A 16,209-nucleotide genomic window follows, 5' to 3' on the forward strand; every position below is an offset into this window, starting at 1 on the left:
CTTTCTTTCTTTCTTTCTTTCTTTTGTCCTTCCTTCCTTCCTTCCTTCCTTCCTTCCTTCCTTCCTCCCTCCCTCCCTTTCTTCCTTCCTTCCTCTCTCTCTTTCTTTCACTCACTGACTCACTCATTTATTCACCAAACATTAATTGGAGTCCTACCAACTGAGTTATAACAAGACAAACTTCTAGCTCTAAGGAGGGCAAACAATTCTTGAAGTAAAGTTGGAAAGAGAAAGGAAAAAAGGTAAATATGATTGTGAACAAGATAAAGCCTGGGATTCTATCACTTTTGATGTCTAAAATTATCTTTTTCAACTCTGACTCTAAGCACCTACACTTTAGCTAGAAAGAGACATTATATTGCTAAGATTATTCAGATTGGGGGAATGGGCAGGAGGTGAGAGAGGAAAAGCAGAAACAAAAGACCAGCAGCATGTATGTTAGATAGGCTATCTTTCAAGATGCTTTTCACAGAAAACATGAAAATTGTTGGAGCAACTGCAGCACCACAGGCTTCACCTGCTCTATAGGCAGCCATGAGAGACACATTTGTCTTCACAGGCAAGGATAACAACACAGTGGAACAAAATAGATTTTGAGTTGACTTGGATTCAAATGGTGACACTGTTTTCCCCTAGATCTGACACTGGGTAAGTTGTTTGTAAATTTCTAGTTATATTATTATAAAACTGATATTGTTATAAGATATATCAGAGGCTCACTATAAGAAATAAGTGAAAGAATATCCATAGAGTGACCTGTCTCTTAAAAAGATGAGCAGGAATAAATGCTTGCAGTTCTCTAATTTATCTTTATTCACAAATTGTAATTTTTGTGTATAATATATTATTGCAGTCCATAAGCTGTGGTAACAGTTTCTTAAAATTCTCCAAGATGACTGGTAAGACCAAGTCAGTGACTTGTCTCATCCTATAATTATTTGGGTAGAGTGCTAATGGGGACTTATTTAGACTGAGTTGGATTATTCGAATGTCTTCAGGCAATTGCTTTGATTGTTAAGTGGGGTGAGAAGATCCAGGCAGAATCTGGCAGCACCACTTTATGGGTTGGGGCCTGAACTCTCTAAGAATGAAGAATGCTAGCTGAGTATGCATAGCCTAGCAACCAAGCAAGATGCCTTGCTTTCTCTTTGTTCCTGACTGTGGATGTGACATGGCCAGCTGCCTGAGTTCCTGCCTTTATGCTCCTGAAATGCTGGGCTGTAACATAGAATTATAATCTGAATAAATCCTTCCTGTCCTCAGTTGCTGCTTTTCAGATATTTCCCCACAGCCACAGAAATGAAACCAGGACACAACAGCTCACTGCATTACTCTCAAACTCAGCGAAGGGTCCTGACAGTCACAAGGGAAGGGATTTGATTTGTCTATTTACTCTCAAATCCAGCAGTGTTCCTTTGAGTCTGACCACTCTTTAAGTTTGAACTTTTAAGGCATTTGGTTTTGTGAAGGAACAACTCCATGAGGGATCAAAGAATGGAACATTCAAGGTCAATCCCAGCATTTTAAAGGAAGGGTGTCACGGACCTGAGCAGAATAGGAAGCAGCTGAGAGCTAGGGAGGTAGCAAAGTAGGAGAATAGAAAGGCCTTGACTTGAAAGAAGCAAAGGAGACCAACAAGAATCAAACATTGTATTTCTGCAGTTTGGCTGGAGCTCTGACAGAGAAATCTGCAAGGATGAATAGAAGGAAGTAAGGCACAGATGAGTGGAAGGATTTTCTCCTAATCCCCCAGTGGCTTCACATTATCTCTAGACGGTCTAAAGAAATCTTGGGAAATCTTCCTCACAGAAGCCTTGGGGAATTCAGACCTGAACATGCCTCTGCACGTCATGTCATGTTTATTTGCAGAATAAATGGCAGGAATTATGAAGGGAAATGACTTTGTTCCCTAGATCATGCTTCTATATATCAAATGCAAATCACAGTGAATGGTCTTCCATTAATGTCTTTCCACAGCAGTGTTTGACAGGTAGTCCAATATAGTCTAGAAGTGGAGCTGCAAAGGGGAAGCCCCAGCCTCAGGAGGGGAATTCTCTGCTTTCAATGCATTGACAGTAAGATCTCCTTTCGGATTTTGATCTGTAGTCTTTTTCTGAATGCCATCTGCTTGGAGTAGATCACATTCTTCCCCACTTTTCCTAGGCGCTCAATGGATATCTTGTCTTTCTCTTTTCCCTTGAACGTCCTTTCTTTAGTTACTCAGATCTCTGTGTACTGGGCGAGAACAGGACTGAGCAAGTGGTAAAATGAAATTGCCATCTTTTGTGGTCAGCCAGCACAATGAGCATTTGAGCTCCTTGAAGTATTTTTGTGCAGTTTTCCTGAGAAACATTTACTCGTTTCCACTGAACTGATAATGATGAACTTCAGTGTCTGTTGCCTTCAATCATTTTCTTATTCTGGCAGCTCAGTGATTTTCTTCAACTCCACTCCTGCCAGCTGGTCTGGCAGGGGTAGAAGGGAGAAAAAAAACAAAACACCACCACAAAATAGAAAAGAAAACAAACAAACAAAAGTCTCCTTTTGGTGAGGACTATAGAAAACTTTACTTTTAGCTTTTTCTTAACATGTAATTGGAAGTCTTTCTCAGAAAAAGTATTATATTCATGCTCATAGCAAAAAAAAAAAAAGAAGACATAGGAAAATGACAGAGATGAGATGAGAGAAGCAGCAGTTTCTGCTCACGCTGTTGTCAGAGCAGCGACAGATGCCCTTTAAGGAAAGCATTTCCTCCTGGCTGCCCTAGTGAGCTCCGAGCTCATTCTTTGTCTCTTTGAGATTCTTTCCTCAGAGGCTTAAACTCCACCCTGAAGAGAAAATTTCTGAAATCTAGATTCTTCCTTGCTACAAAACAACTCAGCTTACAGGATCACATTTCAGATCACATTTCTACAGAGTGTAAGACCAATGACTCAGTTTTCACATAATGCCAAAAGAAAGAATGATCACTTCGGTCAAGATCCAGTGCTTGAAGAGTTCCTTTCGATTATGGTTGAACCACTGCATGTCATGGCAAGGCTAAATGCCAAAGTGTGTCCTGATCACTAAGTACAAGCCTTCCCCTAGTCCCCGTATGACTGTAATTAAGCAGGAGAGTTAATTTATGTAAATCATGCATTACTGTAATTGGGCGCAAGTGCACAGTCATGTACATCTTATTTAAAAGTGAAATATAATGTTATTATGTGGCTACTGGTGCAGCAGAGGCTCAGCCCTCTGGGGGGGAAGACAGCAACATCGCTGACTGTTTACAAGACTCACTCTTTGGTCTGAGAGCTTGATTACAAATCATCCAGCTCTGCTTGGCACTGCCCTGTGAAGGATAAAGCTACCTGCCTCCAGGAAGGCTGAAGGTACACAACCAGGGCTTCCCTTTCCATCTCGCTTTTAACCTCCATTTGTAGAACAGCCATTTTTCTCTTTCTAGTCATCTTTTCAAACCCAAACAGTACTTTCCAATGGCTTGCTCTGCTTGGCAGTCCTAACCCATATATCCCCAGGCAGACTGCAGATGGATTTGTCTTCTGGAAGCAAGGCGTAGTCTGTTTCCTTTTTTAGCTTGTCTTTTCTAATGCGACTCAGGATTGCTTTATGATCCTAGGATTTTGTTTTCCAAGTGCAGGCAGATTAGATACCATCCAGCAGCCTGTGGTTGTGATTGCAACCACTCCTGCACAGCCCCAAGAGGGAAGCTGGCCTGGGGTGCAGGGCCCTCACTGTTCCTCTGTTCTCTATCTAGGCAGCAGATCTAGGGCTTTGGGACAAGGTTGCTCTGCAGAATATAAAGCAGCTAATCTACATATCTCAAGGTCGAGCTTTGTGAGGAAGAAAATATGCAGGAGATTGACTGTTTACTTTAAATACATTCTATCCTTACCAGAAGCCCAAGCATTTATTTTAGGGAGTTGTGGCCTCATTCTTGTCCAGTTTGCCAAGCAAGGTCTTCTGCCTGCAAGCTCAGGGTGCAGTGGCATAGCCATTCCAGCCTCTGGGTGCCCCTTGTGTTTCTTGCATTCTGGCTGCCATTTCACACCCCAGAAACCCTGCTAAAATGCCTCAGGTTCCTTTCATCTGGAAGGAGTATATGAATAAACGGACCGTTAGGTGTCTTTTGTGATGATCCCCTTCCTGCTCACCAGCCTTTTGATATGTCCATCTCTCTCACTCTCCCATGACCCTTATTGTTCCACTCAGATCTTATCTGTCATTTATGTTGTCACTCCCTCCATGATATGCCATCAGTCTGGAGGATACGGATGTGGATAAATGAAATGGCTTCTAAGGTCATGCTTTAGTTAATAAGGAGGGAAGTGTGCTCCCTGTTGGCCAAAGTGTTTTATCTTAATCTTTGTTCCTATTAACAGACTTGTTAAAATAACATGTGGCATAACATTATAGTAGTAGAATAAAATGTCTTTATTAGACCAGTTTGTTCAGTGGGGTTCAATGTCTTTTTCTATTAGGCAACTTCAGCTTGGCTAAGAAGTGGCAAGTATTTGTATATTTCTTAAGTTATATGTACATATATGTGTATGTGTGTATGTTCAGGTACGTGCATGTATTCTTATATGTGTGTGCACACACATGTGTTCGTGTGTATGAGGTCAGAGGTCACTCTTTGGTGTTGTGGTACTGTACCTCAGGTACTATTCAGCTTTTTTTCTTATTTTGGAGACAGAGTCTCTCAGTGACCTGAAACTTACCAAGTAGGATAGGCTGGGTGACTAGTATAACTCAGGGATCTGTCCATCCCTATATCTCCAGCTTTGGAATTACAAGTACTTGCCGCCATATCTGGATCTTTTTTTTTTAAAAATGTGTTCTCTAGGCATTGAAGTCATGTCCTAAAGCCTGTGCAACAAGCACTTTACTGGCTGAGTTATTTTCCCAAGCTCTCTCTATTTTAATTTAATTTAGTTTTATATTATGTTCATGTTTGAATATATATCCATAGAATTGATCAGAAATGAAATACAATGATACTTTCTCTTGGTCTTGGTATGATTATCTTTCATTTAGGTTTACCTACATATTCTAGTCTTAAATCTTAATCAAACATAATTTTTTAGTATGCTTATTAATAATCTGGTATTCAGTAATGACAATATGGGACATTGCTCTGTGCTTTGTGCTTTTCATGAAAAGCTGGACTCATATGAAAGACTCCTATTTTCAAGGTCTAAGCCCATGGAGGAGCACTAAGCTGGACTGTGCAATGAAGGGCTGTGCCGAAAGAAGGATTCTTCTCACAGTGAAGAAAAGAGAGGTAGTTAGCATTCTGCGAATGAGAGGAAGTCTTGCAAGAGGAGACTTTCACAGGGAGGAATCAATGGAGCCATCTCAAAATACACCCCAAAGAATAGATTTGATTGTAGGGGTTTTGAGAGCTACTTTCTAGGTGTGGTTACTATGCCCAAGCCTCCTATAGAGCCAGTGCCTTTAATGATCAGGAAGGCAGGAGTGTGTATCTAGCACCCAAGCCTGGTCCTAGTCCTGGTGACTTCCTCCCACAACAACTGATTTTGCTTTGAACAACTCATCTAAGTTTTTGCCCTGCCTCGATTAGAAAAACTAATTTTTTCACTTCTTACCTGATGAAGATTAATGATGACAACTAACTGAAGAGTTAAAAGTATACAGGATACTCAAATTAGCCCATTTATTCTTTGTGGAGCGCCACCAAGGTTGTATCCCTGGAGCAAGTGAACCTATAAAGCAGATTTCCAATCATTGCGAGAATGTGTGGCAGCACATCTTATATACGGTCCCGATACTGACTTCAAGGGATCATGGACAGTCTGATTTATGTGCTGGTTATAAAACTAATCCCATTACTTCATATAACCCTTCATCCTTCCTCTATCTTTTATGGGCGCTTCCTGTGGATGCTCATATAGAGATATCAATTAATTCAATGAAGAAGCTTTCATTATTGATATCCAGATGATTAATTATGTAAGTGAATGTCTGCTGTAATTGGGGAAGAGTGGTCTATACACGTACAGCCTGACTTGGCACAGGGAAACAGCATCCAAGGCCAAACAGTAGCAGAGTCTAATGTGACTTGGAGATAAGCTTTGTCATAGCTCAATCGTCTGCACTGGCCTTTCCTCTGCGATCTGCTCAAAGAGACTGGGGCTGCAGAGTCACAGCGGTACAGACTCATCTCTCATTGGAAAGCACAGGGGTCCAATGCTATGTGCCTTATTAGGATTTTAAAGGAAAAGCATAATGACCCTACCCCTTTCCTGACATGATACTAATGGATGAATTTGGGGCAAATTAGATGGATTTGACTGTTTTTGACATTTGACCTCTCTATAAATTTCATTTCCCAGAACTAAAACCAGCATTCTCATCTCCAAAGACAAAAGGCATTTCTTTGAGTGATTATGATTGCTGGACTCTGGCTAACTCTGACCATATGATCCCCACTATGCATCACTCTACTGATAAAATATGGTTTATTATATTTAATGTTACCATAAATATTTATTGTAGTCATACAAAGTATTTCCATTTTACTTTGTGCATGCCAGTGTTCCAAGCTCAAACACTGATTGCAGTTTTATTTCTCAGGGTAGTCACATTGTTTCTGTGGAGATGCTGCTCTCTTCATATTTAAATATGAGGCAAAGGGAACTCATATTTAAATATGAGGCAAATTGCTTAAGCTTAAGTTGGTAATAAGTAGCCTTAAGCTGAGACCCACATCTGCCTCATTTCAGAGGCCACAATTTCAATATTATACTCACTTTGAAGGTATACTCTTATTAATTATGATAGTATCCTCAAATATTTCACTGTATTTTTAATTCTTTGACCAGAACTTAAAGACTTTTGACTTTATGGCTTGACAAATCCTTGTTTATCTCCTTTATTTCCCCTGGAAGCAGAGAGCTGTTCCTACTCCCTACTACACCACAGGCCCAGAATATTGTCAGGTAAGAGTATACACACCTAGCAAGTGTTTGTGGAATAAGTAGAAGACATTAGCAAGCCTTGGATCTTCAGATTCACATTGCTTTCGGGCTAAGAGAAAGACTTATTTTTGTAAATAATTGTGTCACGACATAGCAACTCCCAGACTAGAATCAGGTTGGCAGTTGGAATAGAGGCTTCCTTGAGAATCTGTTACTTTCTCTGAGCATTGTGAAGACAAGAGGATGCAGGATGGTGTGTGAAGAATACAAAACTGCAGAAATGAGACACCAGGACATGTGTGGAGAGGGAATCCATTCTGTGTGAAAAGGTATCCAGGGCCATCAGGAGTCCCATGCACTTGGAACTGACTGGTGATTCAGCCTCTGCTACTTCCTGTGTCATTTCTCATTCACCACTAAGCCTCCTCTTGGATTTCTGAGAACTCTATTGCAAGGAAACAGGATGAGTTGATAGTTGTTTTCAGGTAGGAATTCAGTTTCTTCTGATACTTTTCAGTATCACCTCACAGCTTAGCACAGGGCTGATAATTGGTGACTCTCAGTAAATACATTACAACACTATACATTATAATGTATTGTAAGTATATATTGAACAATTGAAGTGGATATTTAGATGTTTATTTAAAAGCAATTTCTGTCTTTATATTTTAAATACAGCCCATTGTCCCTTTGTCCTGTAGAGGAACAATAGGAGTCAAAGTGAGAGCAAGTGCAGAGAAGTGGGCGTTAGCTCAGTGTGAGGAAGAATTGTTTAGATGACTGGAATGGTCCGAGAATGAAATTGCGAATGATGAGAGATGAATTAGCAGAGGCTGGCTGACTCCTTCTGTGCTGGATTGTGAGTTACTGGGGATGGGACACCAAAGTCTATTTGTATTTCCCTTGGAACTAAAGTAGCACCTAGCATACAGGAAAAAGTAGCACTTAGGATTCATAAGGCAAGTTTTTAAAGTAGTTCTTTCATGGTATAGGTCAGCACAGATGTGGGCAGAAAAGTATAAAAGACTCTCTGAACACAGCTTTAGCTTTATGATCTTTGATAAAAATTTAAGTATAGTGATAAATAAACATGTAACAAAATCAGTCATTTCATATTTTTGTAAGCAAAGATCAATGGAATTGTTGCTTTACACCTACGCCTCACTAAGAATAGTACATTTTTTTCCCTTCTTCTTTTGGGAGAAGAAAGGGTTTATTTGCTACAGCTATTATCATACAATGAACACTAGGGCCACTTACCTCTCTGTGCATGTTAAACAAATTACACACACAGATTAGCAGAGATTTGTCATTTATCTATCAAGAGAGTGATTCGTAGAAACACTTGCATGATGGTTATGCCAATAATGTCACACTTTTCAAATTTATGACTTAATTTAGAAAAACACAGTTTTCAAAGTCCTAAGTCTTACTTAGATTGTCACCTTTATTATTTATTAACAAGTAGTTTAAATTTCACCTCAGATCCTTATTTGTTCATAGAATATTTTATATCCAGGACACTTTGATTTGCTATGCGTTTTTTGGTTTCTAACAAAGGAGGGGATGCCACTTCTTTTAGTCCATGAAGAAGTCATTTGAGGAAGACAAATAAAGCTTTATTTAAATCATCCATATGTGCCACAGGAACTACTAAAAGGAAATATTTAATTGGATATTTGATCTTATTCCTTGAGAATTTTCACAATTTACGTTCCCCAAGCAAAGTGACCATTCATTTCTGTCTGCTCATATCCCATAGGGGTTGACAACAGCTCACATGAAGTTCCCTTAGATTCTCAGGGATTTTCTTTCTTATGTAAATATTCTTAAAACATATTTCTCCATTGTCATAAAACATTGTTTTTTTTTTATCTTTCAGTTTCAAATAACAGTACTCTTTGGGCCATAAAACTGTTTGGGGGGGCATTTGTTTGCTAGTTTAACTTCTTTTCAAGTAAGATATAAACACAGCAAGGGTCTTCTAAGAAGCTATGCTTGGGCTCATACTGAAACAGTTACAATAGTCTCTTAGCTGTTATTTCTTCTTGCAGAAACAGAAACAGAAACAGAAACAGAAAGGAATTGGTTTGACCACTGTTTATACACCTAATGGACACCTTTCTCAGAACCCCCAGGGTAGATATATTTAACTAAGATAGTTATGCTGCTTCCCAGTAAAACAACTATCTTTTTTTGCATTTTATTTTGAGCCACAAAACTTTTCCCTTCTTCCCTTCTTCTCATCTGTAACTTACATACCAGAGATTTTTCAGTTCGGTGAATGACAGTGAAAGACAGTGAAGAAAGTAGATGAGGCAGAGATGATTCAAGGATATGACATATCTTATGCTTCTTCAATAAAATAAATTATTTTTCTTCTTTCCAATAACCAGTATATCCCTTGATCTTGAAATCACTCAAAAGTTAGCTACATATTGCTGTGCAAACTAATGTGTTGTCTGAAGATGCACAGAGGGATGAAATACTGCTGTCTGCATAGCCCATGACAGTTGGACTGTGTTTACAGCTATGAATTACTGCAAGTTTAAGAATGCCATTTTTCTCATCACTGAGTATTTATTATATATAACAAATACATGGGAAAGAAAAAACTATATTGTGTGATATAAATAGTTTATTTACATTACAGAAAAAACATCAAGACAATGTATACTATTTCAAATATATCCATACATAATCAAATATAGCTGTAGTACATGTTTTCATTGGTGTAGATTACCACAAACGCAAGGCAACATGTGTAGATCTTGTCTTATTCTTTTGTCTCTAATACTGTATTATGTAGTCCAAGCTGTCGGTTGTCCAGCCACTGGGAAACATGCTCCCTCTAGATTAACCGTGTGGATGCTCTTGTTGTGTTGTCTGAACTGTAGTGCCCTGTATTTTGCTTCTGTCTGTGAATTCTGTTGCTTCTGGGGCATTTCCTAGAAGGTTGGAAAGTTTACAGATCTTAGTCTAATGTAATTACCTAAAGTTTGCTCCTACAATCAAAGAATGAAGCTCTAGATGAAGCAAATTACTAAAGTATTTCAGAGCAAAAAACCCCTTATTATAGGTAGAATCTGGTTATTTGTATATGTTATTAATTATTATTATTTTCCTTCTCCTTGCAGTTGTCTTTAAACTTCTGTCAAGATCTGAAGAACAGAAGTAGAAGTTGAAGAAAAGTATTCTTGCTTTGCCCTTCACTGTTCATTTTTTAAGTCTGTTCATCATATTTGCCATGAACAGACTCAGCACAAGGCAAACAAGCAAGTCACAAGCTCACCACAGCTCACTTTAAAGGGCTTCCACAAGTTTATGTATAAATGTCTTAACAAAGAGTGCTATATTGACATTTCAGTGATGCAAGTTAAGATTCTATCACAGCAGAACAAACCAAATGATAATACCCAAATGTAAGTGCAAAAGAATATTGCTTTGGTTTAGCCTAATATTGCTCTACATTAATGTTATAAAGCGAGAAATATAAATTGGCACCAATTCTGTTACTTCCATTAAAATCTAGTATTCGGTCACATTATCTGAAAATCTACGATCTAGTATTTTTGTTATAGTAAGAAATTCTTTAATGATGAAAGCAAAAGCAATACAAAGCTAACAAAATTCTATTGCCACTAAGGGTGATACAGTGGAAAATGTGTGAATGCGCATACATACACATGCACACGCATACATAGTAGGTCTGAGAATATTCTTGTGTAGTTGCTGTGGCTGACATAACTGTCAAAAACAAACACAGATCTAGAAAGTCACACTCTCAGCAAGTGAGAGATAGAGGCAAAAAAAGCTGAAAATTTAGCTTCTCAATGGGACAAGATGTTCATTTGGAACATGTCTCGAGATATTCATTTTTATGAGATATTGCTCTGAAGACAGGTTCTTGAATAGACACCAAAAATTGCATAGATGAGAGAGAGGGAAGGAGGGAGGGAGGGAGGGAGGGAGGGAGGGAGAGAGAGAGAGAGAGAGAGAAAGAGAGAGAGAGAGAGAGAGGGGGGGGAATATATATTCAGGGAGAAACTGGAAAGACAGAAGAGAAAGAAAAGCAAGAACAGAGAACAGACATTAAGAGGAAATTGAAGTGAATGAGGGATCAACAGTAGGAATAATTCTGTGAATTGTCTAGCATCTGGGTATTTTGGAACAGATCTTGACAAACAAGGCTTGCTACATCACCAAGAAAGCAGGGTATCTTGGAGGTCAGAGGTGGGCCTAGCTGGCCTGAATGAATGGAATGAATCTATCCTGGACACTAGTGTAATGTGTAGATTTATTCTTTTCCTGGAAAGTGTTTCAATGGTTTGGTTGTACAAGGGGGGTATTTATATAATGCATTAGGACAATGCTAACACATTTGATGTGCTCTCTCTCTTCCCCTAAAGCAGATAGAGAGTAAAGTTTTATTTAGTTTTAGAATGAAAAGTAAAGAAAAAAGCAATATACTTTGAAAACACAGCATACAAAGCTTATTCAAACTGGGAGCTTAGCATAGGTAGTCAACTGCAGAGGAGCACACAAAATCATGAGAAGCTAGGAGCAGAGGAGCAGGGTAAAATGCAAAGCTATGCCAGTAGACAGACTGTCCATTTTTGCTTCATTACTCAGCTGTGTAATCTCAGTATTTGAGAGCATTTCATATTTCAGGATCTCTTCCCATGAAAGTTATGATGAATGTATGAATGAAATAACTGTTCACTTTTCGTAATGTGAAGTATATATGCACATGCATTTGTGCACTCAAGTGGATATATATATGACAAAATTATAACATAAATGCACAATTTCTGGTAAAATAGTCTATATATTCCATTTTAAAATAATGTGTGGGAATGGAAATATGACTAATAGCTAATTTGGAGACATGGTTTGAAGTATTGGAATTTGGCCTTTCTTCACTATATGAAACAGCCCTCAATTTGTTATTGTATGACTATGCAATACAAGTCTTGAATACAAGTCTTATTTTCCTATGTGTGCTTAGAAAAGTATGATTCAGTTTTCTATGTCTTAGGTTCTTCTCTATCTTTTCTTTTTATGCTCAGAATATTCTGTTTTTGAGTTGATTTTATGTTCTCTGCCTTTATTTTTATATATCCAATGGGTCACTGTGCATCTAATCATCTAGTCTAGTTGATGAACTCTGTTTGACTTAGGGTAGCACCAAGCTCCAATAATAGTCTTCCCTTATGCCTGTAGGCCAGGTGAAGTTTTATGAGCCATTTTTGTCTTTTTCAAGAGAAGATCCCACATTTGTCTAAAGAAGAGAGTGTAATATAGATCCCAGGATACATTACAGTCTTTGTGTTTTAATTTCATAATGCTTATTTTTCAGTTTTTAGAAATAATTTTTGGAGAATTTCTCTAGTGCAGTATAAATGAATCAGGGTCTTAATGTATTATGGGTTTGATAAAAACCTTAAAAAGCTTCTCTGAAATTTGAAGAAATAGAATTTATTCAGTTTTTAAAAAAGGACCTACATTGGCCTTTTTGGCCATCAGAGGATATGAAGGATGCATAGGGTTCAGAGTCTAGTTCTTGTCTACCATGCTTGCACACTCAAGAAGTCCCTGTCTACCACATGTTTGCACTTGCAAGAGGTCAGACACATCCCTCTCTTTGATTCTCTCCTCAAACTGAACCTCACACACCACTTCAGGAGTCATGGTTTGACTTTCTGTTGAAACTGGATGAAATCTTTAGTGTCTGTCTATTTCATCCCTGTTCAATTAAAAATTACCCTTTTATGAGCTGGGAATTTTTTATTAAGGTATATATATATACATGTTTCAAAAATATATCAAAGATTTTAATTTACTACAGCACAACCTTACTTACTCCACTTAAAATATTGTGAAGAAAACTTACCATCTTAAAGTCAAGAAGCTATTGTTTACTCCAAGTGTGGAAACACTGATGGTATTAGAAAGTTCTACTTGGAAATATAAATATTTCTAATGGGAACTAGAGTTTGAGCATTTCTATACAATATATATTAGATTTTATGTATTATCTATTTTCACATTTGATGTAGTGATTCCAGTAGGTAGATACTCTGGTTCATAGTCAGTATAAAAAGTAAGTTTTCACAGATAAAAGAAGAAAAGAGTCTTTAAACAGAGGTTGACATTATATTTTAGAAAGAGAAATAATCTTAGGACATAAACAAGACTCATAATTGTGTAAAAATGAAGAAAATAATGAGGAAAACCCATGCCTCTTCACTTGGCTCTTCAAGTGCTCTTATGGTGATGAGCTAGGACTCATGAAAGGGATGGCTGTAGATAGTTCACCATGCAACTCCTATTCAGGGTCAGAGGAGGACTTGTGCTGCCTTAGCTTAGGTCATACCCAAGTCTTGTTACTGACCTTGTGATGCAAAGGACCACCACGCAGATGACAGCAATCTGAATTGTTCCAATCACAGCTGCAATCAAGACGTACTGGAACCGGACAGGTCCAGGAACAACGTAGAGAACACTGTAGTCCTTCTTTTCACAGTGTTGACCAGTATAACCAGCATCACATCTGGAAGGAGGACAACATCTGCTGACTTGTGGACCAGAACTTTCATTTGTTTCTTTAACCTAAGTTAACATGCTTACTTATTGCTTAATGACACAGTGCCAAAAAAAGTCTATTTGTTTTAGACATTTTATGTGCCAATGTTGGAGAAATGCTGAAAAAATATTAGATGAGAGATATAGCAAATTTCTTAAATTTGTTAGTCATAAAGTTTTAAAGAATTTTTTTTCCAAAAAATTATGGCATAGGCAATATAAGTGTAGAAACGAAGCTAGTGTGTATCTTTCTTGATTATGAATTGCGTTTCTCAGTCCCTCAGCTTTCCGACCAAAAGTTCAGTTATTCAATATGCATATTGAAATAGACATTTGATGTGAAAACATATTAAATTGGATTAGTATGTCATTGTTTTATGGAAAGCTTCTAGTTCTTGTCTTTGAACTTTTTGTAACTACATTGTGATGAACTTCCTATGTACAACCAGAGGCTTTAATTTAATAACTGTTGAGGAGGAAGGGCAGCCAAGCTCTCTCTGTCATGGCCACCCTGCCTGTTGAAGAACAGGCAGGTCCCAGTGTATTCTGTGAAAGAAGACAGGTAGAGAAGACAACTGTAGATAAAAGACTGGCAGTGACAAGCAAACAAACAGAGAGAGGCAGAGATAGAGGAGCAGGCAGAGACAGAGATACATATAGTGATGTTTTTGTATATTTCTATATCATACTCAATTTATTTTAGCCTATGCCAACTGTACATTAATTTATATATAGATATATTTTCATTTTGATTTACCATTTCAGACATAATGTTTGTTCTAGACATGAATACTCAGCAGATATTTATAAACTAAAGCCACAAAACCAATTTCTTTTTGTCTGAGCTTGAAACTGGAGGTATGGACAATCATCTCATGATACCAGGCTCTAGAGAGAAGAGACTGAGTACCCAAGAAAGTCATGTTTGAGGATATTTCATAGATCTGGAGGGTTTTGGAAATGATAACCATCCTGAAGTAGCACTTACTTACTCAAGAAGCACTGAGAAGTGCCAAGCACAACTCTACATTCAGAGGAAAGAATGGTGAATAAAAAGTGGACCACGCCCTTTAAAGTATACATCACAGACAGCATGGTATGCTGCACACAGAGTGAAGAAGGTATACACATATTCTGGTCTGTCTGCCTCTCTCTCTCTCTCTCTCTCTCTCTCTCTCTCTCTCTCTCTCTCTCTGTATAGGAGAGATAGAGAAATTTTGCTGCTGTTCCCTCTTCAAGCAGAATGTAAACCACTCTTCCACTAAGTCTTAAAGGCTAGTTTCTACATTTTTACTTTATGCTCTTTAAAAGTTTAAGAAAGAAAATGTTACCTGCATGATGGCTCCTGCATATTGATGGAGTGTTCACACTTCCCATGCATGCAGAACCCATTGTAATGTTCTGGACAAGGTATGTGGTGTTCTCTGGCACTTTCTTCTAATTTGTTAGCATTCTCTGTGAATACAGACAAAAGCAAGTACCCCCTGTAAATACCTTCTATGCTGGGTAAGATCAACCCATGCATTAACAAGCAAAGCTACAGTAGGCAAAGCTATTTAAAAGGGCAAGAACCAAAAGGGCATGCTTCAGAAGGAAGAGGGAGAGAGCATTGAAAGGCAGGCATCCTTACAATTATGTTTAGAGATGAAACTGAAAAATTACCCAGTGCTTTTCATGCTTTTACGCAATTTCCTACTTCTTTAACAGCTACTGATGTGCCCATGAGTTGTCAGACAGCTTTAAATTTTACTTGCATAGAGACTATAGGTTGATCATAAAATAATCCAAAAGGAAACCCTCTATTTTTTGAATTTCAAAGCCAAGCATAATGTTTCTGAGAGCAAATTGCTGAAATGCATTGATACTTTCTGAACCTGAGGGCTTAAAAGTTAAAATGTGACTGTGTTCAAGTCTTAAACAGTTTTCAAACCACATGCAAATTTCAACAAATGCATTCTGTCAGAAGCTTTTTATAATGTGAGTGTGAGGTTTTTATTTTACTAGCATCCAAACACTTTTTTATTGCCACTATAGCGCAATGGAAAACCGAAAGAGTGTTTTAAAGATTATGTATATTGATAGCCACAGAGTACATGCTAAATGCTCTAAGTTTACTTTAATGTATACGATCTGCCTGTGTTAAGAATGATTTGTGAAATTAAACTTAACAATAATGAAACACCTTTCATTCTAAAATAAACCACTTCCACTGTCATTAGTAAGTTTTGTTTTCTAATGCTTTTATAAGAACCCGTAAGTGCTTTTGGGCTTCTGTTTGCTCAAATATGTTGACTACACTTTTGTGATGCCATCTCCAAGAAAGTAGTTGCTTAATTCCTTCTGTGTTTGTTTTATAGTGTTAGAAAGTCTGTGCTGGAGAGATAGTTCAGTAGGTAAGAGTACTTGATGTGTAAGCATGAAGATTTGGCTTACATCATCAATGTAAAACGCTAAGTGTGGCTATGCACATGCATGTAAGTGCTATCAGGGTGGGATGGGAGACAGAATTGCTTGGGCTCATGAGCTTGCCATTCTGTTCTGTCTTCAGTCAGAGTCTCTGACTCAAAAGAGTAAGGCAGACAATGATAAACTAGGATGCATAATGTTATTTTCTGCCAGACACACTCAAAGATACACACACACACACACACACACACACACACACACACACACACACACA

The 16,209-nt window shown here is 38.0% G+C and overlaps 1 protein-coding gene across 1 annotated transcript in view; it reads right to left on the reverse strand.

Annotated features, from left to right (window-relative positions):
* Window positions 1-7,996: 7,996 nt before the first annotated feature.
* Window positions 7,997-16,209, reverse strand: part of Tmeff2 (transmembrane protein with EGF like and two follistatin like domains 2) — a 253,052-nt gene continuing 244,839 nt past the window's right edge. The window contains exons 8-10 of the mRNA XM_028765682.1: window positions 14,861-14,984; window positions 13,339-13,497; window positions 7,997-9,892 (exon numbers count right to left, since the gene is read on the reverse strand). Coding sequence (XP_028621515.1) covers window positions 9,796-9,892; window positions 13,339-13,497; window positions 14,861-14,984 — 380 coding nt within the window. The 3' untranslated portion in view covers window positions 7,997-9,795. The remainder of the gene's footprint in view (window positions 9,893-13,338; window positions 13,498-14,860; window positions 14,985-16,209) is intronic.

The sequence above is a fragment of the Grammomys surdaster genome, unplaced genomic scaffold (genome assembly GCF_004785775.1).
Source record: "Grammomys surdaster isolate TR1022 unplaced genomic scaffold, NIH_TR_1.0 165, whole genome shotgun sequence".
NCBI classification, from domain to species: Eukaryota; Metazoa; Chordata; class Mammalia; order Rodentia; family Muridae; genus Grammomys; species Grammomys surdaster.